Genomic DNA, 25,563 nt, shown 5'->3' with positions numbered 1-25,563 from the left:
CACACATATAATATATACATAAAGAATAAATATAGAGAATAAATGCAAATAAATATAAGATAATTAAATACAAAATATTTAGGTAGAGAGGGAAGAGACATCTAACTTTGTAATCACCTTTACTAAATGAGGTCAAGAACACTCAGACATGATTGAAATGACTGGACAACAACAAACTTATTGCTGAGAAAAGGAGAACTCATCTATTGGATGCTGATTCTTTTCTTTCTTCCCCAATTTATTTACAAACAAACTGAGGCTTCCGTTAATTTAAAAAATATTATTGAAGTCAGATAATACAATAATATGATACACAAACCACAGATGCTTTCCTACCTTTCCTGAATAGCAAACACAGTTAGGAGTTTTATTGTAGGGAATATCAGGCTGATTTTGGTCCCAGTAAGTAAGAGTCACTTCAGTGCCATCTGACCACTTAAATAAAGCCGGTGTATCATTATTCTTAAGACCTGTCCATATTTCTTCTTTGGTTTCTAAAAGAAGAGAGTTCACAGATTAGTAAATTCTTGGATGAGTATCAATTTTTTTAAAAAATAAATGTCTTTAAATTTAAGCTTAGTTCATTTCAGTGAATAAAATGTTATGCTTTTTTAAAAAAAAGTTTCTTCCTTGAAGTTGTCATCAGGATTTTCTGTTTTTTCTCATTTATGTTTCAATCAACCAACAAGCATTAATTAAATATTAGATATAGTGCTAAGTGCACAGAGTTACAAAGCAAAAGCAAATCACAATTCCTGCCTGCAAGGAGTTTATATTCTAGATGTAGTACATCCAGAAATGTAATACACACTGAAAATGAATACAGGGTAGTTTGGGGAAAAAACATATTAGTAGTTTTGGGAAAATCAGATGTATCAAACAATAGAATGGACAACTTTGGGACATAGGTTCTTTCATACTAGATCTTTCACTGTTTACTTGGAATAAGAATATAATTGGCATGATGTTAGACTTCAAGTCTAAAAATTTTGGATTTGTATCCTTCCTCAGATGAATAACTATGTTACTCTGGGCTACTTATCTCAGCATTAGTTTGGTGGATTTCTAAAAACTGAGACAATACTTGTATGAAGTTCTTGTGAGGATCGACTGACATGATATATGCAATATGTATTTTTCAGAACTTTGAATGCTGTATAAATATGAGTCATATTGGATGACATACCTATCCAGGTATAGTGGATAAGGGCCCTGTGCTGGGATTCAAAGCACTTGGGTTCTAACTTTTGCTGATATTTAACTACTTGCATGAGAAGTCACTTAACCTTTCTGGAAAGTGAAGGGATGGAACTTGATGAGACCATTATCTAAAACTATGATCTAATAAAATGATATAATTCAAAGGAGCCACAGATTTAGACAGGAAATAAGAGAACTACAATGTAAGAGAAATTAAGATAGAAAAAAGACTAAGTATGACAGCATGGTCCATAGCAGCACACTAAACTCTGTGGAATCATAGAAACTTGGTTTAAAATCTCGCTCTCCCATTTTGCCACCTCTGTGAGTGTAGGCAGGTCACTGTCATGGGCTACAGTTTCCTTATCTGTAAAATCAATTAGTTGGACTACATGACATCTAATGCCCCTTCTGGCTTTAAATCTATGATCCTATGATTTTCTCCCTCCTTGAACACTGTCATCTCTTCTGTTCAAATTTCTGTGGAAGAGGGGGGCCCTTCTTCAAAAGATCACTACTCTACATATGCTCTCATTCACAAAGCCCTTCCATTTTCTCTTAGAGTTTACTCCTTCTATAGCTTCCTTCCTCATCTTCAATTTGGTCCTAAGGTTCCTTTCTCATGTCTAGAAATATGCATGGGTTTCCTTAATCTTTGAAAAAATAAAACACCTTTACTTGACTCTACTATTCTTTACATTTGGTAATGGTATGATTAGCAACTGACACTTTCTAACATCCAAAGATAAGGATATGAATGAGCAATAAACTGCTTTCCCCTTCTTACCCTCAGCTAAAGGGGTAGATTCCATAATGGTCACAGGCTTAAAGGGGAAGTTTTCTAGGGTAGGATCCTTCTGATGAAGAAATGTAGTTCCTAATGACAGAGACCACAAATGAACTGGACAAAAAATGTGGCTTTCTGTTTACTTAATGGGGAACATAATCCCCTTGTTCCAAACTGACTACTTTGATGGGCAGTTTCTAGTATAGGTAGATAGCATTTTAGTTGAAGAGATGGAACTGAGATGCATGTAACATGTACATGAATGTAACCTAGTTTGATCTCCCCTAGATATGCTTCTCCAGATTTCACTACTATGATTCAGCTGCTTTTTTTATACCTGGAACATCCTTTCACCATGCTGTACTCCTTATCCCATTGGTGAGTTCCTGCAGCAGGATGGGGAGGTGATGGCAGTACTCCATTTTGGCCATCCTTAAACAACCCAGGTTGGCCTTGCTTCACTCCCTTTACAGCTGTACTTTCTTTTAAATTATTATGAAGACTTTTTATTTTCAAAATATAGGCATAGATAATTTTCAACATTCACCCTTATAAAACCTTGTGTTCTAAATTTATTCTTCCTCTCTTCCTTTAGACAGCAAAAAATCCAATAAGGCTAAATATGTGCAATTCTTCTATACATATTTACGTAATTATCATGCAGCACAAGAAAAATCAGATCAAAAAGGAAAGAAATGAGAAAGAAAACAAAATGCAAACAAGCAACAACAAAAAGAGTGAGAATGTTATGTTGTGATTCACATTCAAGTTCCCATAGTCCTCTCTCTGGATGCAATGACTATCTTCATCACAAGACCATTGGAAATGGCCTCAATCATCTCATCATTGAAAATAAAACCACGTCCATCAGAATTGATCATTGTATAATCTTGCTGTTGCCATGTACAATGAATTCTTCATTCTGCTCACTTCACTTACCATCAGTTCATGTAATTCTCTCCAGGCCTATCTAAAATCATCTTGCTGATCATTTCTTATAGAACAATAATATTCCATAACATTCATAAATCATAACTTATTCAGCCATTCTCTAACTGATCCACTCAGTTTCCAGTTTTTTGCCAATACAAAAAGGGCTGCCACAAACATTTTTGCACATATGGGTCCTTTTCCCTTCTTTATGCTGTCTTTGGGATACAGGTCCAATAAAGACACTGCTGGGTCAAAGGATATACATAGCCTTTGGGGCATAGTTCCAAATCAGTTTATAACTCCACCAACAATGTATTAGTATCCCAGTTTTCCCATATCCCCTCCAAAATTTGTCATTATCTTTTCCTGTCATCTTAGCCAATGTGAGATATGTGTAGTGGCACTTCAGAGTTGTCTTAATTTGCATTTCTCTGATCAATAATGATTTAGAGCACTTTTTCATATTAGAAGTGGTTTCAATTTGTTCACCTGAACATTGTTCATATTCTTTGACCACTTATCAATTGGAGAATGGCTTGAATTCTTATAAATTTGAGTTAGTTCTCTATGTTTTAGAAACGAGGCCTTTATCAGAACTCTTGAATGTAAAAATTTTTCCTCAGTTTATTGCTTCCCTTTTAATCTTGTCTGTCTTGATTTTATTTGTACAAAACCTTTTTTTTAACTTAATATAATAAAAATTATTCATTTCATATTCCATAAAGTATTCCAGTTCTTCTTTGGCTACAAACTCCTTCCTTCCTCGCAGATCTGAGAGGTAGACTATCCCTAGTTCTTCTAATTTGCTTATAGTATTACTCTGTATGTCTAATCATGAACCCATTTAGACCTTATTTTGGTATAGGATGTTAGGTGTAGGTCAATGCCTAGTTTCTGCCAAACGGATTTCCAGTTTTCCCAGCCATTTTTTGTCAAATAGTGAGTTCTTGTTCCAGAAGCTAGAGTCTTTGAATTTGTCAAATATTAGATTACTATAGTCATTGACTGTTGTGTCTGTGAATCTAACCTATTCCACTGATCAGATAACTATTTCTTAGCCAAATGGTTTTGATGATTGCTGTTTTATAATAGTTTTAGATCTGGTACAGCTGGGCCACCTTTGTTCACCTTTTTTTTTTTTTTTCCCATTCATCCTCTTGAAATTCTTAACCTTTTATTCTTCTAGATAAACTTTAGTTATTTTTTTTAGCTCTGTAAAATAATTTCTTGGGAGTTTGATTGGTATGGCACTGAAAAAGTAGATTAATTTAGATAGTACTGTCATTTATATTAATTTGGCCTACCCATGAGCACTTGATATTTTTTCAATTGATTATATCTAACTTTATTTGTATGGAAAGTATTTTGTAATTGTATTCATATAGTTCTTGAGTTTGCCTTTGCAGATAGACTCCCAAATATTTTAATATTATCTATAGTTATTTTAAATGGAATTTCTCTTTGTATCTCTTGCTGCTGGACTTTGTTAGTAATATATAAAAATGCTGATGATTTATGTGGATTTGTATTGTATCCTGCAACTTGGCTAAAGTTGTGAGTTGTTTCTGGTAGTTTTTTAGTTGACTCTCTAAGATTCTCTAAGTATACTATCATATTATCTGCAAAGAATGATAATTTGCTAACATTTCTAATGCAATACTGAATAGTAATGGTGACAGTGGGCAACCTTTTTACTCCTGATCTTATTGGAAATGGTTCTGGTTTATCCCTATTACATATGATGCTTTTACATAGATGTTACTGATCATGTTAATGAATACCCCATTTATTCCTATTCTCTCTAAGTGTTTTTAATACAAATGGATGTTGGATTTTGTCAAATGTTTTTTCTGCATTTATTGAGATAATCATATCATTTTTGTTAGTTTTATTATTGATATAGTCAGTTATGCTAATAGTTTTCCTAATATTGAACCAGCCCTGTATTCCTTTTATAAATCCTACTTGCTCGTGGTATATTACCCTGGGGATAACTTGCTGTAATCTCTCTGCTAATATTTTACTTAAGATTCGTAGCTGTACTTTTAACTGTTTTTGAACTTTGCCACCATGACTCAGTTGTCTTCCCATGCTGAAATATCTCTTTGTCATACAGACTCCTTACTCTGGTGTTGAGTTTCTGATCCAAGAACTCCATTTTGAAGATGGATCTAGATTGGCTATCTTTTATTCTCCTCCCAGCTGCACTTCTGTCTCCAGACTTTGCTACTATGTATCCACATGGATACCTTCTTCTCCTTCTTTCCTATCTCTCTTTGCTTTTCAGCTGTTTTTTTAAAATCTGTTGTCTTCCCCACCCATCTACCTCAAATCCTAGTGAACTGTAAGCTCCTTAAGGGGAAGGACTATTTTTTGTTTTGTATGTGTATTTTATCTTCAGAGCTTTAACACAGTGTCTGGCACACAGTAATTGCATTCAATAAATACATATTGCTTGCCTGCTTGAAATTAAAAGGCAGGATTTTGGGACTTTTGCTATTGGATATGGGTTCCTATCTTTGGACTGTATAAATTAAAGAAAGAAACAGATAAGGAATTCAGTTAACAGATTTAAGCAGAGATGGAAAATTCTCTCTAAAACCTGCCTTGGATAGAATAGGATCTTTATAATCCTCTTTCCTGATATTTAGAAATAAAGACAGCAGCCTTTGGGCTGTGCTCTGGAACTTCTTCCTAAACAACAATGAAGAAGTAGCAGAGGCTTAATTGACACTCTCCTCACTGTTAGGAGCTGAGAAGTCCACTCATTCTTGAATCTCAGAATCAATTATAATTCATTACAATTTTCTTTATAGGAATAATTACATGATTTATATATTTAGAACTATCATCAAGTGTAAAGGGCTGAAACTCTGAATAGGTGCACTGGAATCAGACAACCAAGCACTTAAGGCTTAGCATATGTTTGGAAAAATGGCCCTTCTCACTATTCTGTGTGTACAGATAATTGTAGGAGAGATTAGAGGGTGGAGCCAGAGTCACTTTTGAGGAGAAGGGAAGTCGGTGCAGAACTTGTGGCAGTTTTGTCAAACCTCTTCACTTCTAAGTCTTGGTCTAAAGACCAAGGACTTTTGCTTATCCTGACTCTGGCTGATTCCGAGACTAACAGGGAGCTAACCCGGACTTCACAATCAAGGATTACATTTTTATCATATAGAATATATTAGAGATTGATTTGTGTGTTGAAATAATTATTCTGCAGATGGCTCATTTCCTGGTAGTTTAACTTACTCTAAAAAGGCATGTTTAATACTGAGCTAAGATTATTATAATCACCATTTTGATTATCCCCATTAAATACCTCTTAATCAAACTGGGGAATTAAGTATTTAAGTGGCACAGTGGATATGGATAGAGCATTTGATTTGTAGTCAGGAATAACTTAGGTCAAATCTTGCTTTAAATACTTCTGAGCTGTGTGATTATATATATTCCTTAACTATTGACTGCCTCAGTTTCCCCATCTGTAAAATGGCAATAATCAAAGCACATTTATACTAGGGTTGTTAGGATAAAATGAAATTATTATTTGCAAAACATTCTACAAACTTTGTCACTATATAAATGCAGTTATCATTGTTGTTAGTATCATAGGTATACTAAGACTAAAATCAGAATATCCTAGAACTCTTGATTTCTCAAAGAATCTGGGATATGAGACCTAGCAGCTATTAGAACTGGGTAGAGGTTCCTCTTTTCTTTTGTCTTAACATTTCTATGTCTTGATAAGTTAATGTCCAAATATTTGATATATATATATATATTTTTTACAATTATCTTTTCCTTCTCCTAATTTCTCTTCATTCTTGACAGTGGTATATAGAAATGCAGTTAATTTTTGCAGTTCTATCTTATATCTCACTAATACATTCATTTATTATCTCCATTAATTTTTTGTTGAGATAGCCTTAGATTTTCTAGCTATATAATCATGCTGTCTGCAAATATGTTTTGATTTTTCCATTATTAATGTTTAATTACTTTGATTTCCCACCATATTTTGCTTTTATGATTTTAAAAATTATATCAATTAAGATTCTATGTGCTTGCTATGTACTGCATTCTATTTATCATTTTCTTTTAAAAAAGACTGCTTTTAACATTTTTCAATTGTATATGATACTATGATATAATTTTAGATATAACTTATAACAGTATTATGAATGATATTTGATATGGTTTATAATTTTTATCAATATTTCAAAATTTATATCAGGTTGGAGTAAAGAAAGTAGATATACTTGTTTTAGTTTCTCCCCTCCTGCTCCTCCATCCAAATGAGAAATTTTTTTAAATTGCTTAGCTATATAAATAATGCTTTATTTTATCAAGGAATTTTCCTGTATATAATATCATTATGAAGTCTTTTTTTTTCTTGAGGATAAAATGCATGATATTAAACATTTTTTTTTTTTTGGTTTATACCATCTATTTGTAAATTCTACTTTGTCATAATAGGGAACTCTTTTTGATAAGTGGCTATATTCTATTTATGCTTCTATATTTAGCAATTTTGCATTATTATTCAGTAATCACATTGATCTGTGGTTTTCTTTCCAACTGCCTTTTGGACATTTTAAGCTGGATGTCTCAGTGACATCTCAAATTCAACATGTCCCAAACTGAAGTGGTTATATTTGAATCAAAGCTGTCCTTCTTCCTAATTTCTCTATTTTTACTAAAGATACTACTTTTCTTCCTGTCTCACAGATTCATATTCTTACCATCTCCCTTGATTCCTCACTCTCATAACACATATCTAATCAGTTACCATTCTTATCTTACATTTTAAAAATCTTTTTTATTTTATCTTACATTTTCACTTCAACAACTTTCAATTCTGATCCCTTTATTCCCACAGCTACCACCTTAGTTCATACTCTCATCACTTCTTGCTACATTATTACACCATCCTCATAATTGGTCTCCTTGTCTCAAGACTTTCTCTACTCTGGTCCATATTTCTGCCAAAGTAATTTTATTAAGTGTAAGACCTTGCTATGTCACTGTTGCTATTGAATACATTCCAAGGGCTCTCTACTATCTTATAAGATAAACAAAACCTTTTATAACTTGGCCTTACCCTATCTTTCTAATCTCATTGAGGATCGCATAATTGTGACTATTCCCACATAGCTAGAAAGCATTCTCTCCTCACCTTTGTCTTAAAAGAATCTTTCTCTTGCAGCTTATACATCACTTTCTAAAAAATAGTCATTCCCCAATTTCCCCAATTATTAAGTGTCCCTCTCTTTTTAAAACTAACTTTATTATATTTATTTGTATTTATCCATGTCATATTTCTAAACTTTTTATTTTCAAAATATATGCATAGTTTTCAAAAAACTTTGTATTCTAATTTTTTCTCCCTCCCTTCCTTCATCCCTCCCCCAGATATCAAATAATCCAGTGTATGTTAAACATGTGCAATTCTTCTATACATATTTCCATAATTACCATGCTGCACAAGAAAAATCAGATCAAAAAGGAAAGAAAATAAGAAAACAAAAAGCATGCAAATGAAAAAAAGATGAAAATACTATGTTGTGATGCACATTCAGTCTTCATAATCCTCTCTCTGGATGCAGATGGCTCTCTCCATCACAAGTCTATTGAAATTGGCCTGAATCATCTCCAATTCCATCAGAATTGATAATCACATAATCTTGTTGTTGCTGGATACAATGTTTTCTTGGTTCTCCTCTCTTCACTTAGCACCAGTTCTTGTAAATCTCTATAAGACTTTCTGAATTCATCTTGGTGATAATTTCTTATAGAACAATAATATTACATAACATTCATATACCATAACTTATTCAGCCATTCCCCAGTTGATGGGCATCCACTCAGTTTCTAGTTTCTTGCCACCACAAAAAGGGCTGCCACAAACATTTTGCACATGTGGGTCCTTTTCCCTTATCTCTTTGAAATATAGACCCAGTTGAGACTATCCATTTCATATTTATTTTATATATACTTACATATGTACCTATCTCTTCCATTCTAGAAAATAGGGACTGTTTAATTCTCTGTATTACACCCTGAGCAACTAGCACATAGTAGGTATTTAGCAAATCTCAGCTTTGTCTTCTTTAGCACAGGAGACCAACGGAAGTGTTATTTAGCCTAGCCTTTCTATATATTAAAACAGTCTGTGTCATGAAAACTACTTACTATTTTAAAATCTGATATTCATTGTGAATTCACTTGATTCCCTCTCTTCTTTATTAGGAGTAATTCAGATGTATGCACTACCTATCTTGGTCTTTCAGTGATATCATTTTTTTATTTTTTTTTTGTTCTAGTGCTAACTCTTCTTCTCATTCTGCTAGTCTTAACATATATTTTTATAAGTTTAGGTAATTTCCTAATGACTAATCCTTTTTTTTTGGGGGGGGGCTAGGTAATTGGGGTTAAGTGACTTGTCCAGGGTCACACTGGATGTGTTATGTGTCTGAGCCTAAATTTGAACTCAGGTCCTCCTGATTCCAGACAGAGCAGGTGCTCTATTCACTACATCTGGCTGCTCCCCCCATCCCACCCAATGACTAATCCTACAAAGGGCCACATTACCTCCACAATAACTGCTGGAACTTAATGAGAATGATGACATGTGCTTTATGTCTCTTGAAGGAAAACAAATAACTTATTTTTCCTCACATACTCATGATTTTTTGATACATTTAAGAATTATAAAATTATTATTATCACTGGTAGGATATAAATGAGGACTTACATTATAAGGAATAGTGGAGAACATGTAAACCATAGGATAAAATTTGTCAGGTTTTCACAAAATTAACATTTTTGCTAATAGAGCAAGTATATTAGAATGCTTAAAAACATCTCATCTGAGAGCCTTTGAAAAACTTACCTCCTTCATGGAGCTTTGTGACAACTAACTCCACATCAGCTAAAGAATGCATGCTGATTAAATTACTGTGGTTGGATATACATTCTGCATTTGCTTCATCCCAGGAACTACTTTTATTTACCAGAAGATAGCAAAATCCATTGTTTGGTAGCCAGCCTGGATCACAGTGGGTCTCTAAATATGTCCAAACATCTGGGGGTGGGGTGGGGAAAAGCAGTTATTTATATTCCATTGAAGACACATTCATTTTGACCAAATAACTTTGTATATATGTTCTCCCTTCTTAAAATGTAACTCTTCTGGGAAAGCTGGGATCTTATATGCTATGGAAATATTGACTTTTTTTTAGTAGGGAATAAAACAAGAAGGTGAATCTAGTAGGGGTAGATCTAACTTGCCACACTGGGCACATATCTGTGTAGGTAGGAGCAGAAGCAACAAGGGTGCTGAAAAGAAAATATCCCTTGGTCTCTTGCTGACAGAGGGAGACTACAGAATAATTGAATCTTTCTCTGGGCACAAGCCTGGTCAAGTTTGCCAATACTCTCTGTAACCTAAAGAGTTAATACTCATCAGTGAAGCAAACGCTACCATTTTGTTACACGAACAGCTTAGCATAGTCATTGATGACAAAAGGAAATTTAAAGTTGGAATAATCTATGTAAACAATAAATTCAATTTTGACCATTTATGCACTAGCCAAGAGATAGCTAAATAGGGTAGAAGATAGAATATAGAGTTTTCCTTTTTCCCTCCCTTTTTTTTTTAGGATAAAAGAGAATAGCCATATCAGTCATTCCTCTCAACTTTGCCTTTATGGCACCACTAGCCTAAATTCACAAATTCTGAAATTTCTTTAGCACAAAAAATTCTGAAGAAAAGGAAATAAAAGCAGGACACCATTCCTATCACTCTGAATGTGTACCTGCAATATCTGTGGTTAGGAAACAATGCTCTCTATCAGTGAGCTTTTGCTTTCCTCTTTGAGGTTTTCATTTCTGAGAGTTTATTTGAGAGAGACCCTTATGAAGAATCTTAATGTCCTTAATTTGTCTCAACTTTAAACTACTAATCTATGGTTTTCTCAAACAGTCCTGTCCAACATTCATTGACTGTGCAATGTATTAGAGGCTGGGCTAGATGCTGAAGATATTTAGAAAAATTGAAAAACAATTGCTGTCTTTAAATGGTTCCTAATAAATTGCTCAAGGTAGGGAGGAGGAGAGAATAGATATTTATATAGATATTTGTATAAATAATATTTTGAAGAAAAGAAAAGTAAGTCTGGAGAAGAGGGTTGAGGAAAGGTTTTCTTGACAGAAAGAAACATGAGTTAAGCCTTAAATGAAGCTAGGTATTCTAAAAAGTCATGGTGTTGAGGAGGGAGTACCCATATGTTTGAGATTAGCAGATACAAAATGTTAGAGAGTAGATGGAATGCCAAACCCAGGAAACAGTAAACCAGTCAGTTTAGCAAGGATAGACTGTGTGTAAAGGGATGTAAAATGGAGAGAGTTGAATGTGACTCCAAATTGCCAATCTGAGTGATTGGAAGGATCCTGGCCTTGAGTGATTGGCAGGTGTGTCTCTCAAGAGAATTATGAAATTTTGGAGAAGCTAATTTGGGAGAAAGCTGGCGAGTTTAATTTGAACTTGTTGATGTCAGGAGGGGGTCAGGAAAATAATGGCTCACTTCACAGCCAAATGGAGCTAGTTCACAATGTTATAGGAAATAACCTTATGACAGAATATATTTTTGAATTTGTTATTTTTTTTCTTTTCCTGAATTAGGAATTCTATTGTATCTACTTGATGTATTTTGTATCTATTATTTAATACTTTAAATCAGTTTGCATTTTATTTTTGTATAAACTAATGTATAGTTTTTCATTCTTAAGATGCTAGAAGTTAATCTAAACAAAATTAATCTGAGTAATACCATTGAAGTCTTAGTGGCATAGTAACAACTCTAATCCTATGAAAGTAATTATTGTTTTATTGAGTCACAACTCTAGAAACTACAGAATTGCATGTACAAACACGCTTTAATTGTCTACAAGCTTTGTTTTCCACTTGTAGAAACACTGAAATGTATACTTTCTACTTGCCTCACTTTGTTCATTTCAGTTTTAAAGACAATTCAACAAGGCCACATTGTTAATATGAGCTATAAATGAATCCTTCCTAGGAAACAAAATTTATTAGCTATATCTCTCCATTTGGATGAAGACAATCTGTATAAAGATCCCCTAAATATATTGATTTTATTTTTCACAAAACTATGATTTTTTAAAGTCTTTTTTGCAAATGATCAAAAAAGGGAAGCATTACCTGATGACGTCGACGATTCATTCAGTTGTTTCTTGCAGACATAGGGGAACCGAGCTTCACATGGAAAACTGTGCCATTGCCCTGATTCGGCATTCATTATTACACAACTTGAGCCACCTATTGTAGGTGAACTGGGAATTTCTTAAGAGTTTTGGGGAAGAAAAAAAATGGAATGGGGGAAAAGAAGTTTTGTATTCAGTTAGAAAAGAAGAAAAAAAGGAAGGGAATTTCTAGACTTCTGCTTTTCCTAAAGAGAACAAGAACATTATCTGGTAAAACTTAAATTAACTGGAACCCAACTAACACCCCCACAATGCCCACAAAGAATCTTCAGCCCTGACTGAAGGAAGAATGGAATAAAAAAAGTACATTTCTAACCTTTAGGAGAGGGATAGAGAACACTAAAGGAATATAGAAGCAGAGAAAGAAAGAAAGAGAAAAGGGGAAAAAGGATGGAAGGAATAAACAAAGGTTCGCAAGGCTAGTTTTGTTAGAGCATCTGAGGAACAGTTTCAGTAATAAATGTCAGGTGTGTGGTATAAATTTAAATTTGGCCCGTCTTCTCAAAGAGTTCTCCATTTCCACAAAATATCCAGATAGTTGTTTCATCTGGTAACTCAGATTTCCTCAGACCATGTGCCAAGGACTAGTTAATCCAATGGTCACCAATAAATGTTCAATGGCTCCATCAGAGAGTCCAAAACTATCTACCAATAGTATTACAACTGGCATACCGTAGAAGGAAAAGTTTTTTAAAGATAGGTAATATAAGTACAAATTAAAGAATTATGAGTGTCACAAACTCTCAAGTCTTGGGTAGGGATTGAGGAGAGAGTCAAAACCTATTTTATAAAAGTCTACACTATTCTTAGTAAGGAGAAAGGAAAAAAAAAAAAAAATCACCTGGATTCCAGTTGAGAAACTTTAACGGGGTGTGATCAGACCATTCCCAACCTTTTGAAAAATCTAGTTGATTTAATCCAATCCAGAACATTTTTGGAATCCCCTCTTTGTCTGTAAAGATTAAAAAGACATTCATTGAGTTATTTGATTAAGGCTGACGTTATTGGCACCACATAATCTAAAGAACTCTAATTTAAGTTATGATTCAATAAAAATAGCATTGAGTGAATGGGGCAACACAATCCTTTAGGTTACTAACACACTTCCTAAATACTTGAGTTGATACAATCTGGATTTTTAAGCATTCTTCTCCAATAGTATACTTCTAACAATCCCTCACTCCAAACTACTCCTAATAGAAGTGAAAAATAGGAGTATGGCTCATCAAAGGCAGCAAGGTAGTGAAGTGCCCACTCAAGAGAAAATTCATACCATCTACATTAAATGGGCATGAAGAGCTAGTAACAAACTTCTAACTAAAGAGTTTCAAGATTATTTTTCTCACGGTCCCATCTGGGGTGCTTTTCCACTTCAGTAGCACAGTGGATAGAACTCCAACCATGGAGTCAGAAAGACGCATCTTTCTGAGTTAAAATCTGATTTTGGATGCTAGCTGTGTGACTTTGGGCAAGTCACTTATCCCTATTTGCCTTAGTTTTCTCATCTATATTTTTTGCTGGAGAAGGAAATGGCAAAACTTTAGTATCTCTGTCAAGGAAACTGCTAATCAGGTCACAAAGAGTTGGATATGCTTGAAACATTTAAACAACAACTGGGAGAAGGAGATTCCTCTGGGGAGCTTCCTGGAGCAATAAAATCCCAGATCTAAACTGGTGGCATCATGTAGTTCTTAGGGAATCTTATTTAGTAAGGCAGCTAGGTGGTATGGCGGGTCCCTAGAATTGGGAAGACGAGTTCAAAAGCAGCCTCAGACACTAACTTTGTGGAGAAGTCATATAACTTTTACAGATGAGGAAACTGAGATAGACAAGACAGGGAATGTAATAGTACTTAGCACTCAGTGCTTCACCCAGCCTGGAACATAGGAGGTAATTTATATAATGTTTATCAGATTTATTGAAATGGTTGTCAAAGTGCTGAGAATAGTGCCTGGTTGTAAGAGGCAATTAATAAATGTTTGTTTCTTTCTCCTCTTTCCTCTTCCCCCCATTCCTCTGTTTTAATGCAATAGGTTTTTAGTTATATATTGTCAGAGGCTTGAAAATTAAGACCATTAGCAGTATTTAGACTAAACTAGAGCAGGAAAGAATAGTTATATGATGACTTTAGTTATCAAACTGAGCATCTCTTGATGAGTCCAGATATAGTTAAGAGAATCAAATGAAAAACAAAACAAAATTTAAAACAAAGTTGTTACAAAACAACAAAAACACTCCTGATGTTTATGATAAAATCCTGGCTAAGCCAATTGATAGCATCACCCAGCTGGCAACTCAAAGTCAAGTATAAATACTGTAAGATGGGCCTCTATCTAAAAGGTGAGATAGAGGGGGCCTTTTATATTAAATATGCTCTTTGAGGCAATTCTATGACTTTCTTTGGTAATACTTAAAGATATATGGAAAATCCCTGAGTTTTTGTTGCTAAAATGCTCGGTTTGGTGATATCACAAGTTTTCTTTATGATTTGGTCTCAGATAATTACTTTGCAGTAATGCTTCATACTTCAGATGAGAAGATTTAATTAATTCAACCCCCTTCTACCAGAATACATTAAGCATTATTCAAGAAACTCATGGAATTATATTGTGCTGGGACAATGGATCTCTTAGAATCAGTCAGAGTCAGGATAATTAAAAAGTCTTTATTCTTGCTCTTTTGTGGTCTTGGTCAGGGGATTAGATCTAGCAATCTCCACACCTCCTTCCTCTCTCTCCACAGCCAGGAGAATGAATCAATCTCCTCCTCCTACTCCACCTACTCATGTCACTTCCCCTTCTTTGTCCACACCCACCGATCCAGCCAACACAGAATAGTTGGGGAGGGTCATTCTTCAAACATGTTAATAAGAGAATTGTCCAATTGGCAATTAGCTTCACATGCTCCATTATTCAAGTGCATTTGCTGAGTTCTAGCCCTTTACAAGATTGGTAAATATACATTTAGGGATATTATTTTTTGCTTATATAGGGAAGCATATTTTCAGAAAATATAAATTTTTTCTTATAGAAGTGCTAATTATCCAAGTTTCAAATTAATGAGGAAAAAGGTATGAAGACAGAAATTTTGAGCTCTAGAACTATGAGATGTGAAGGAACTATATATATAGTAAGGACAAATCTCTGGGTCTCAGTTTTGTCATCTGCAAAATGGAGTTGGAAGAGGTGTTTCTAAGGTTTTTTCAAGAATTAAGTCTTATGATATCCTTAATTTGTCAAGTTGTTGAGTGATTAAGTATTTATTGAAATATCTAATATGCAGCATGATATAAATGTATGAATGTGAGAGTGAGACAGAGATAGAGACACTCTAATGATAGAATATAAAAAGGAGAGAGAGAAGGGCATCATATAGAGCCTTGAGAGATCCAGTCAAGGGACTTACAAGATCCATCAAAAGAAACTGAGGATTAATCAGACAAATAGAAGGCGAACCAAGAGGGAAGAATCACACACACATACAAAAAAAAAAAAAAACAGGAAGAAAAGAGTATTCAGAAAGGAAAGGCAATTAACAGTGTCAAATACTACAGGTCAAGAAGGGTGAGGATTGAGAAAGAGCTATTATATTTGGTAATTAAGAGATCACTGATAACTTGAGAGAGAGAAGTATCAGTTGAGTGAAGAGGTCAGGCCAGAGTACAAAAGGTTTAAAAGGGAATGAAAGGAAATAAAGGAAAAAATTACTTAGTGCAATGACATTTTCAAGCAATTAGTTGGAAAAGGAGAGAGGCAAGAACACTTGTGAGTTAGGGATATGACTGATCTTATGGAGGCTGAAGTAAAGTGGAGGAGTAGACTGAAGAACTAGAAGTTGGGGTATCTAATGGAATATTAACATATTTGTTGAACTTCTCCAGTATAAGAGGAGTTGGAATGGGGTTGAAAGTTAAGAACCAGATTCTGAGCTTACTGAATAACAAGGAGAATATTAACATATTCATACATATATAAGTTATATGCATACATATATGAATGTATATGTATATGTATGTATGTAAAAATACTTTCATAATGTGTTTTTAGGCATTCATACATATACATTTATACATGCACGTATGGATGTATAAACCTTTTTCTTACCTCCATGGAGCTTATTTTCTTAGGGAGAGTGTAGGAAGAAAAGGGGAAAAAAAGAGAGCAAGGGGTGGAACATAGTGCTAACTATATGTATACCAGAGGAAAAAATATAGATGCAAAGTCTGAGTAATCCTAATTCAAGGGAGCAGCCAGTTGATGCAGTAGATAGAGATCCAGGCCTGGAGTCAGGAAGACTTATTTTCATGAGTTAAAATTCAACTTCAGATAGTTATCAATGTTGTGTGACCCTAGGCAAATGATTTAACCATGTTTGCCTCATTCCCATCCACTTCAATCACTTTTTTTTGGGGGGGAAGGGATATAGGGCAGGGTAATAGAGGTTAAATGACTTGTCCAAAGTCACACAGCTTGTAAATATTTAGGCTGAATTTGACCTCAGGTCCTTCTGATTCTGGGGCTATGATTCTATACACTGGGCCACCCATCCACTTCCATCTTACCTACTAATGTCCTACTAGAGCTCTGCCTGCCCCCTTTCACCAAGGTATCTGGAACTCTTGGTCCAAAATCAACAAATTTCCCTGTTTCATTATACATCACTTCCCCTCTTGATGCTTCCATCTTCTGGCACTGATTTCTCAACAGTCAAATAGAATGGGACTTTAGATCCTTTGTAATCATGCCATAGTATATGACACTACTAACCACTTCACTTCCCTAAGTCTACTGTTCTCTTGGTTCACTTCTTATCCATCTGATTATTTCTCCTTAGCCTTCTTTTTCTGGAACTCGTGAATCAACAAATTGTGGATATCTCCCAAGGCTCTCTACATACTTTCACCATGTGATCTCATCAACTCCCATAGGCTTAATTATGCTCTCTACACAGATGATTCCCAGATCTATTTATTAAGCCATAATATCTGCCTTGAGTCTCTCTCTGTGTTTATCGCACACTTCCAACTGAATGTCCTTGCACCATCTTATTCCCAGCATGCCTAAATCAGGATTTATTTCCTTTTCTCCCCAATTCACCTCTCCTTCAGACTTTCTATTACTGTCAATGGCACCACCATTCTGGCAGTTAGCCTAGTTCATAACCTTGGGGTCATCCCTGACACTTTACTCTCTACGTGTTCAATTAGTTACCAAATCTTTTCTTTCTCTATGATTATTTTACATATATATTGTCATGAAGTAGCCACTCTAGTTCACCTCTTCCCTAGACTATTACAACAACCTCCTATATAAAGTCTCAATTCCTCAGGTTTCTTCCAAGTTCAATCCATCTTCCTGTCTGATGCTACTATGAATTTAGCTAAAACACACAAGTTTCACAATTTCACTTCCCTACTCAAAAAACTAATGGCTAAGATCAAAAATAAACTCCTCTGTTCCTCATTGAAGGTCCTTCACAATCTAGTGATTCCTTCTTGTCTTTTCATTTTCTTACACATTACTTTTCTTTACATACTTCACAGAACAGTTATACTGACCGAATTGTTCCTCACATCTGATTTTCATCTCTCATCGCTAGGCCTATGTATTGGTCGTCACTCATGCCTGGAATTCTCCCTCTTCTAATCTGTATTTCTTAAGATTCTTCTGCTTCTTTTAAGACTCAGTTCAATGCTACCACTTATATGAATTGTTTCCCTAAATCTCTAGATGCCAGTGCCTTCCTCTCCAACACCCCACACTGGGATACTTTCTAAAAACTCTGTCTTGAATGGACATTATATCTCTGTAAAAGATAGAAAATCTTTAAGGGCAGAGACTTTTTTTTTTTTTGCTTTTTGTTTGGATACCCAATGATTAGCACAATACTTTACAAATAGTAAGCATTAAAAATATTTATCAATTTTGCTGAGTGAAATGAATAGAACCAGTGGATCACTGTATACTTCAATGCTGTATGAAGATGTATTCTGATGGAAGTGGATATCTTCAACATAAAGAAGATCCAACTCACTTCCAGCTGATCAATGATGGACAGAAACAACTACACCCAGAGAAGGAACACTGGGAAGTGAATGTAAATTGTTAGCACTACTGTCTATCTACCCAGGTTACTTATACCTTCGGAATCTAATACTTAATGTGCAGCAAGTATCTAGGTTATATTGTAACACATGTAAAATGTATGAGATTGCCTGTCATCTAGGGGAGGGAGTAGAGGGAGGGAGGGGAAAATTTGGAAAAATGATTACAAGGGATAATGTTATAAAAAAAATTAATCATGCATATATACTGTCAAAAAATTGTATAATAAAGTGACTGTTTTCAATAAAAATATATATTTATCAATTTAATGATTAAACAGGAAGTATTACTTCATTTACAATGTATGACTTAACTCTACCAATGTTAAGCTTACTCAAGTTCAAAATCTTCACTCATACTACCTGAACATACTTAAGGTTCTTATTTCTCCTTACTATATACCTATTTACATACCTGTTTTCCTTTCTCCCTTTTATCTTTAAGTACTTTTCATTCTTTTTTTTTTTAAATTTAATTATTACTGCTACAAATCCTTTCAGCTAGAATAAATGTTAATTTAGTCTTTATATCCCCTATTCTTTTTTCCAATATGGAATTCATCTGCCACTTTGCACCATGAGCTTATTTTCAATGCACAGAATAATTTAAAGTGAACAAATATCTGTCTAGATGGATTTTTATTTAGAGGTATTACTATTGTCAGAATATAAATTCTTAGAATTCAGAGATAGTGTGCATTATATTCTGATACTGCTATTCACCAGTTATTTTTTTACATTTAATTCAACTTTTACACATGAGATATTTTATCTATATTGCCTTAGGGTTAGCTTACCTTTAAGAAGAATTAATTCATCAGCACTTGATATGCTTGCTAAATCTGCTCTTTGATTTTGACATGAAACAAATGCTTCCTTCCATGTAAGAGATGCCTGTGTATTAAGCTGGTAGCAACTTCCAAATTGGTCATTCTTTTCCCAATTATCTTCACAGCCATCCTCTATTAAAAGAAACAACATTTAAAAGAGTATAGACTTTTATTTCCATCATCTATTCTTTTTTTTTTTTTTTGCTAAGGCAATTGAGAGTTAAGTGACTTGCCCAGGGTCACACAACTAGGAGGTGTTAAGTGTCTGAAGCCAGATTTCTAGTCAGGTCCTCCTGACTTCAGGGCTGGTGCTCTAACCAATACACCACCTAGCTGCCCCCTCCATCATCTATTCCTGAACTTCAGTGTTTACAGAATTTTTATGTGACAAAAATGTTATTGGTTATGTTTGATAACCTAAATATCACTATTAACAATTGTGATGTCTTATCATGAGACAGTAATATGGAAGAAACACCATTAGATTATTTTTTCTCAAGGAGTCTAAGCCTGAAATTTCAATTTTTTGTTATTTAATTGTTTCATTCATGCTGGACTCTTTGTGACCCCATTTGAGGTTTTCTTGGAAAAGATATTGAAATGGTTTACCATTTTCTTCTTCTGCTTTTTGTTTTTTTTCTTTTCTTTTCTTTTTAATAGATGAAGAAACTAAAGCAAATAGGGTTAGATGACTTGCCCAGGATCACATAGTTAATTGTCCAAGGCCAGATTTGAATTCAGGAAGATGAATTTTCCTAATTCCAGGTCTGGCACTCTGTCCACTGTGACAGCAATCAGCAAATAATAACTTGAGTTTTGAAACACAGATTCATGCATCCTCAAGTAGAGATGACTGAAATGTGCTAAATAATTTCATTACAGTTTTCTACAAAAATAACCTTTGAAATATTAACATGGAATAACAATTATAAGAGGAAGATAAAATACTAAAACATATCTGTGGGAGCAGCACAGGATAGGATTAAGAATTAGTTTTTTTTGTTTGTTTTTTTTAGCTCCACCAAGTCATTTGCGTGACTTGAAGAGAAGTCAGCTAATCTTTTTGAGTTTCAATTTCCTCACTTATAAAATGATGTTCACAGGATGTGGAGTTCAAGGTCTGGAGTGGTTTAAGTGATTTTATTTGTGGTCACAGGTTAATAAATAAATGGCAGAACTCAGATATGAATGAAAGTTTCCTGACTCCAAATCAAGTTATAGAACTTGTTAAGGCTCCTTCTATCCTTGACAATTCTATTATCCAATATATAATAATCTTTGGGGTTTTTTTGAAAGAGAACACAGGCACAGTGTGGTATTTCTTTGATGCCATCATGTTTGCTTTTTTTATATCTATATATATGTATGTATGTACATACATATATATAAAAATTTTTTTGGCCAAAAACTGTTTTACTCTTCTTTAGCTACAGAGTTCTAGAGCATTGAAAGCCAACCTGGAGTCCTGGCTTGTAACTTTGATGTTATAAGTTCTGTTTGATCCATTCAAGCATTTGGGAACCTACTATATACAAGGCAACTGGATAGCTCAGTAGATAGAGCACCAGGCCTAGAGTCAGAACAACCCAAGTTCAAATCTGGTCTCAGACACTTATTAAATGTGTGACCCAGGACAAGTCACTTAACCCTGTTTTGCCGTAGTTTCCTAACCTATAAAATAAGCTTTAGAAGAAAATAGCAAATGACTCTAGTATCTTTCCCAAGAAATTCCCAAATGAGGTTACAAAGAGTTGGAACTTAACAACAAGAAATATGTACCAGTCACTATGCTAGAAGAATAATATAGTTTGGTTTAAAGTAGGCATAGTGCATAAAAATCTGCAAAGATTAGTTGAAACCAAAGAGTAAATGGCATTTTTGTCTGGCTAACAATACTGGGTAGCTTGACATAGTGAACAGTGTGTATGGAATAAGAGAACCTGGGTTTGAATTCTACATAATATGTAACATTAACTTCTTGGGGTCTTGGTTTTCTTGATCATAAAATTAGATTGTATTAAATGAGGTCCTATGTATCTTTAAATCTTTGTTCATGTAGGTAATAGGAAATCGTTGAAAGTTTTAGAAAGATCAACATAATCAAAACTACATTAAGAAGACTATCCTAGGGAAAAAAATCTTTTAAAAAGCCAAACAAACCATGTTCACAGAGCCCCAGGTTAATAATCCATGGATTATATGGTTTGAGATTTCTTTCTCTTAGCTTTATGATACTATGAGTTTCTTTAGCAAGTTTAAGATAATGAACAGAGAAAGCAAATGCTAGAAGTCACCCTGGTCTAAGATTCAGAAAGGGAAGGTGGTGATCCTAGGATGAGAGTGTGAATACCACTTATAAAATGACTGTGGGATTCAGGCCAAGTGAAATCTGAATAAAACTAAGAGACTGGGAGATCATATGCAGGTGAATATTAGGTTTAGAAACAAGGCAGTAGAATTGGTGAAAAGATATAAGGGCTCCTTTGGAGAAATTTTGAGTTAGAGACTTTAGAATTGTAACCATTCTGAATCTCAAGTTATCTACTACACCACCCAGGTGCTTGTAATTGAATTGGGAACTTCACATCCAACTAATCCAATCTCTTTATTTTATGGTTGAGGAAACAGCCCAGAAACATAAATGGCTTCAAACCAAGTCTACACAGGGTCTCATCAGTAGAACCTGAGTTTGAACTAGGTCTTTTATAAGAATCAGTGACCCTTTTATTGTATCAGACTGCTCACAAATTCATCAATGACTTCAGTACCTACATCCTAGTTCTAGTCTCTATCATTCCATCATTTTCAGATTTTATACACACACACCCATAGTAGTAGATAGAGAGCAAAGCCTAGAGTTAGAAAAACCTGAGTTCAAATCCTGCCTCAGACTATGTGACTCAGACTGCCTCACTCCCAGCTATGTGACTCAGAGCAAGTCACAATCCTTTTTGCCTTAGTTTTTTTCTTCTGTAAAATGAGCTGGAAAAGGAAATAGCAAATCATTCTAGTATCTTTGTCAAGAAAACCTCAAAAGGAGTCATGATTGTTGTATAGCCGCTAAGTAGGACTTCTAAGGCCTGTCAGAAAAAAACATTTAACCTCTTTCTGCCTTAGACTGCTCAACAAGATATTTGTAAAGCACATAGCAGGCACTTAACTACTTATTCTCTTCTTCCCATCTCCTTTTACATGACTTGGGTCTGGCTTTATATAACTTGGGCTGATCTTTTCTAAGATCAGGAATTTTTTATGATTAGTGAAACTAAAGGTCAGGAAAGAATAAGATGGAGAAATACTCCATTTTGGCTGGAAAATAGATGATCAGGTTATTTTTGTTGTTTCCCTTTGCATTCAGCTTTTAACTAATGGGATATATGGACCTTGTTACATATTATCTGTTGTTCCAATGACATAGAATAAACTGAGCTTTGGTCTGGAATCAGGAAAACCTGAGTTCAAATTTGTCCTCAGAAACTCACTAGCTGTAGTTAGTAAAAAAGACTTGGGGCAAGTCATTTAATCTGTTAAATTGAGTTAAAATGAGTTAAAGAAGACAATGGCAAATCACTCCAATATCTTTGCCAAGAAAACCTAAAGTAGGGTCACAAAGAGTCAGACATGACCGAACAACTCAAAAAATTAATGTTTTTGCTTATTAAATATATCCACATCTAAACGTATCGTAGAATATCCAAATCTATCATTAACTATAATACCTATTTTATATACTTAAGGAAGAATTACTATACAACGATCAGAAACATAGAATTTGGCTGAAAAAGATGCACTTGAAGATTCAGAGTATAACAATAATGCTCCTCGTGACAAGTTAGAACTTTAACACAATGATAAGTGAAATAACACTAATGCTGGAATCAAAGACTCCAGGTTCAAATCCTGATTCAGATACTCTACTTGTACAACCGTAAATAAGTCATGACTTCCTGGGGTCTCTTCAGTTTCCTTCTCCTTAAAATGAGGAGGTTAAAACTCAAAGGCTCAAAAGAAAACTCAAAGAAGCTTTCAGTTCTGGCTTCATGAGTCACTGATCAGCAAAGTGAGAGTCTCTTATTTGAGGGAACATTTCTACATTTCTATTTTCAGATCTTCATTTAGTAATACAAACTGACCCAAATCACCAAGTTCATGATATCAACTTAGAAAAACAAAAAACCCAAATCAAAAAACTTATCTAGCCGAACTTTCATTTCTAGACTAAAACAAAATGAATCGAAATGATGTAGATTTTTTTTTTTAATCTGAAAAGTACATTTCCAAGAATCAGTGAGTAAGATTAAAATCAGTGGGGATATTTGTATGGGCTCAAATCAGGGAAATGATAAAAAAAAAAATTAACATTCTGAAGAAAAGTTAAAGAAAGTTACAACATGTAATTTATTTGTCAAAGTGACCAAAAAACTTTTTTGGAAACAAGGCAGAAAATTACCAAGAAACTGCCAATGAACTTATCAAAACCATAAGGTTATGGTTAAAGCTTTACTTGAGCTCCATTTCATGTATTCATACTTAGAATTCTTCCTGGGAAAACCTAGGGGCTTTCCGTAATGAGCTCAGGAAACTCTGCTATCAGGAAATCTCCAAAGTGGAGAAGTACTAACCCGGCAATTAGAAAACAATTGCTAGCCAATTATTTTGTTGGATATTGAGGAATGATTTTATGGGTGAAATATGACAGGAATCATTGACTACATTTGGGCAAGTTAAATGAATACAGTTCAGTTTTGTTTAGAAAAAGATTTTTAAAATATAAAACCAATTCCTTTGAGGATTATGTGAGTTAACAGATGAAATGTAAAACTGCAGCTGAAATCAGTTGCAAAACCCCCAATACATAGGTTAATATTTTGTGAATGTGACAAAATCTTTTTTGTTGTTGATGCCCAGTGTTATTAATGTCAATTGACAAATAAAATGTGGATATGAATACTACACACACACACACACACACACACACACACACACACACACACACAGGCATACACACAGAGTATTTGGCACCATCTGGAAGGTGTTCAGAGCAAAGGAGAAATGGTGGCGATAACCTCTAAAAATTGAGATCTTCCTGTTTGCAAATAACATTTTATTTATTGCATCAAAATCTCAGAACATGTAGATTTTAATTTCAAATTAAACCTACTATCTTCAAAAAGTTTACTTGTCCTCACATCTTAATGAGATATTCCAATAAATTCTTCTACTCAAAAAAAAGATGACAATTTTGGGAAAATAATATTTTGGAACAGATGGGTATTTTGGCATCTCTAAAAATCATACCATAGAGGAGGCAATCCTTTCCATACTTACCTGCTTTTAGGCAAATTCCCCACTTCTGGTCATCTGGATAATTTAAGGTTGTAGCACACCATGCCCCTTTATGATCTTCATCAGTGATGCATTCATGATGCCAGACATTATTATTTAAGAAAGGAAACTCACAAGGCCTCCCATAAGAGTTTCCATCTCGGGTATATATTTCTGTTTAAAGAGAGAGAGAAACAAAGTAGTCAGTTTCTAATGGCTACTTTCAGAAACAATAAAAGTACTAAGCCCTTTGCTCCTTTGAGAAATTTTTGAAAAATCCATGGGTTGTTCTTTTTTAAAAATATTATAAAAGGTAGATTAATATGTCCAAATTTACTATTGCTCCAACATACAGTAAGATGCTTGTTATGCTTAAAAGAAGAATCAGTGAACATATCAAAAACGATTAGCAAATTCAGGAAATATCTTTCAGTTTAGATTTCTATTCCTAAGCTTAATAATTTGTTTGAAATATTCTGCTTTTTCTATAGTACTAGAAATACTAAATCCTCTTGCTGCAAAATAAGACCCATGAAAACTAAATCAGTGTATAACATGAATATTAACTAGGAAGAGTCTACCTCAACTAACCAATTAACAAAATATTTACTAAGTCTACTATGCACCTATGAAAGACAAGGAAATATAAGACATAGTTCTTGATCTCAAGGAGTTTACATTTAGATGGAGATACAGAAATATAACGCATAAAAAATTTGGGGGCAGATAGGTGGCACACTAAATAGAACATGGGGTCTATATATAGTTTGCAAACTCCTGCTATCAATAAATAAATTTTAGTTACTTAAGAGGAAAGAAGAGCTTCTATTAAATAATTATTAAGTACCTACTATGCACATATTGGGGAAGACAAAAAGTTTAGATAAAATACAGTCCCTACTTTCTGTAATGTTCTCTTTTCTCTAAAATATAATCATTCTCTGTGAGCAAGTTTCTTGAGGACCTTCTGGGAGCAGCCTTCGTTTCAGTTCAGTTCAATAATCCCAAAATGCAGCCAGGAGTTAAAATCCAGCTCCTTTATTGTCCTTCAAAATCCTGAATCTTTTTCTGTGCCCAGTTAGCTTTCTTAGAGGCCT

General features: G+C 34.3%; 1 protein-coding gene across 2 annotated transcripts in view; it reads right to left on the bottom strand.

Moving 5' to 3' along the window:
• LOC141562947 (CD302 antigen) overlaps positions 1-25,563 on the bottom strand; it is a 180,514-nt gene that overhangs the window by 131,352 nt on the left and 23,599 nt on the right. For both annotated transcript variants that reach the window (XM_074303320.1, XM_074303318.1), the window contains exons 3-8: positions 24,470-24,640; positions 19,109-19,273; positions 13,050-13,160; positions 12,147-12,287; positions 9,816-10,007; positions 337-494 (exon numbers count right to left, since the gene is read on the bottom strand). In XM_074303320.1, the coding sequence (XP_074159421.1) occupies positions 337-494; positions 9,816-10,007; positions 12,147-12,287; positions 13,050-13,160; positions 19,109-19,273; positions 24,470-24,640 (938 nt within the window). The remainder of the gene's footprint in view (positions 1-336; positions 495-9,815; positions 10,008-12,146; positions 12,288-13,049; positions 13,161-19,108; positions 19,274-24,469; positions 24,641-25,563) is intronic.

Source organism: Sminthopsis crassicaudata, chromosome 3 (assembly GCF_048593235.1).
Source record: "Sminthopsis crassicaudata isolate SCR6 chromosome 3, ASM4859323v1, whole genome shotgun sequence".
Lineage (NCBI taxonomy): Eukaryota > Metazoa > Chordata > Mammalia > Dasyuromorphia > Dasyuridae > Sminthopsis > Sminthopsis crassicaudata.
This window is presented reverse-complemented; position numbering and strand designations above follow the sequence as displayed.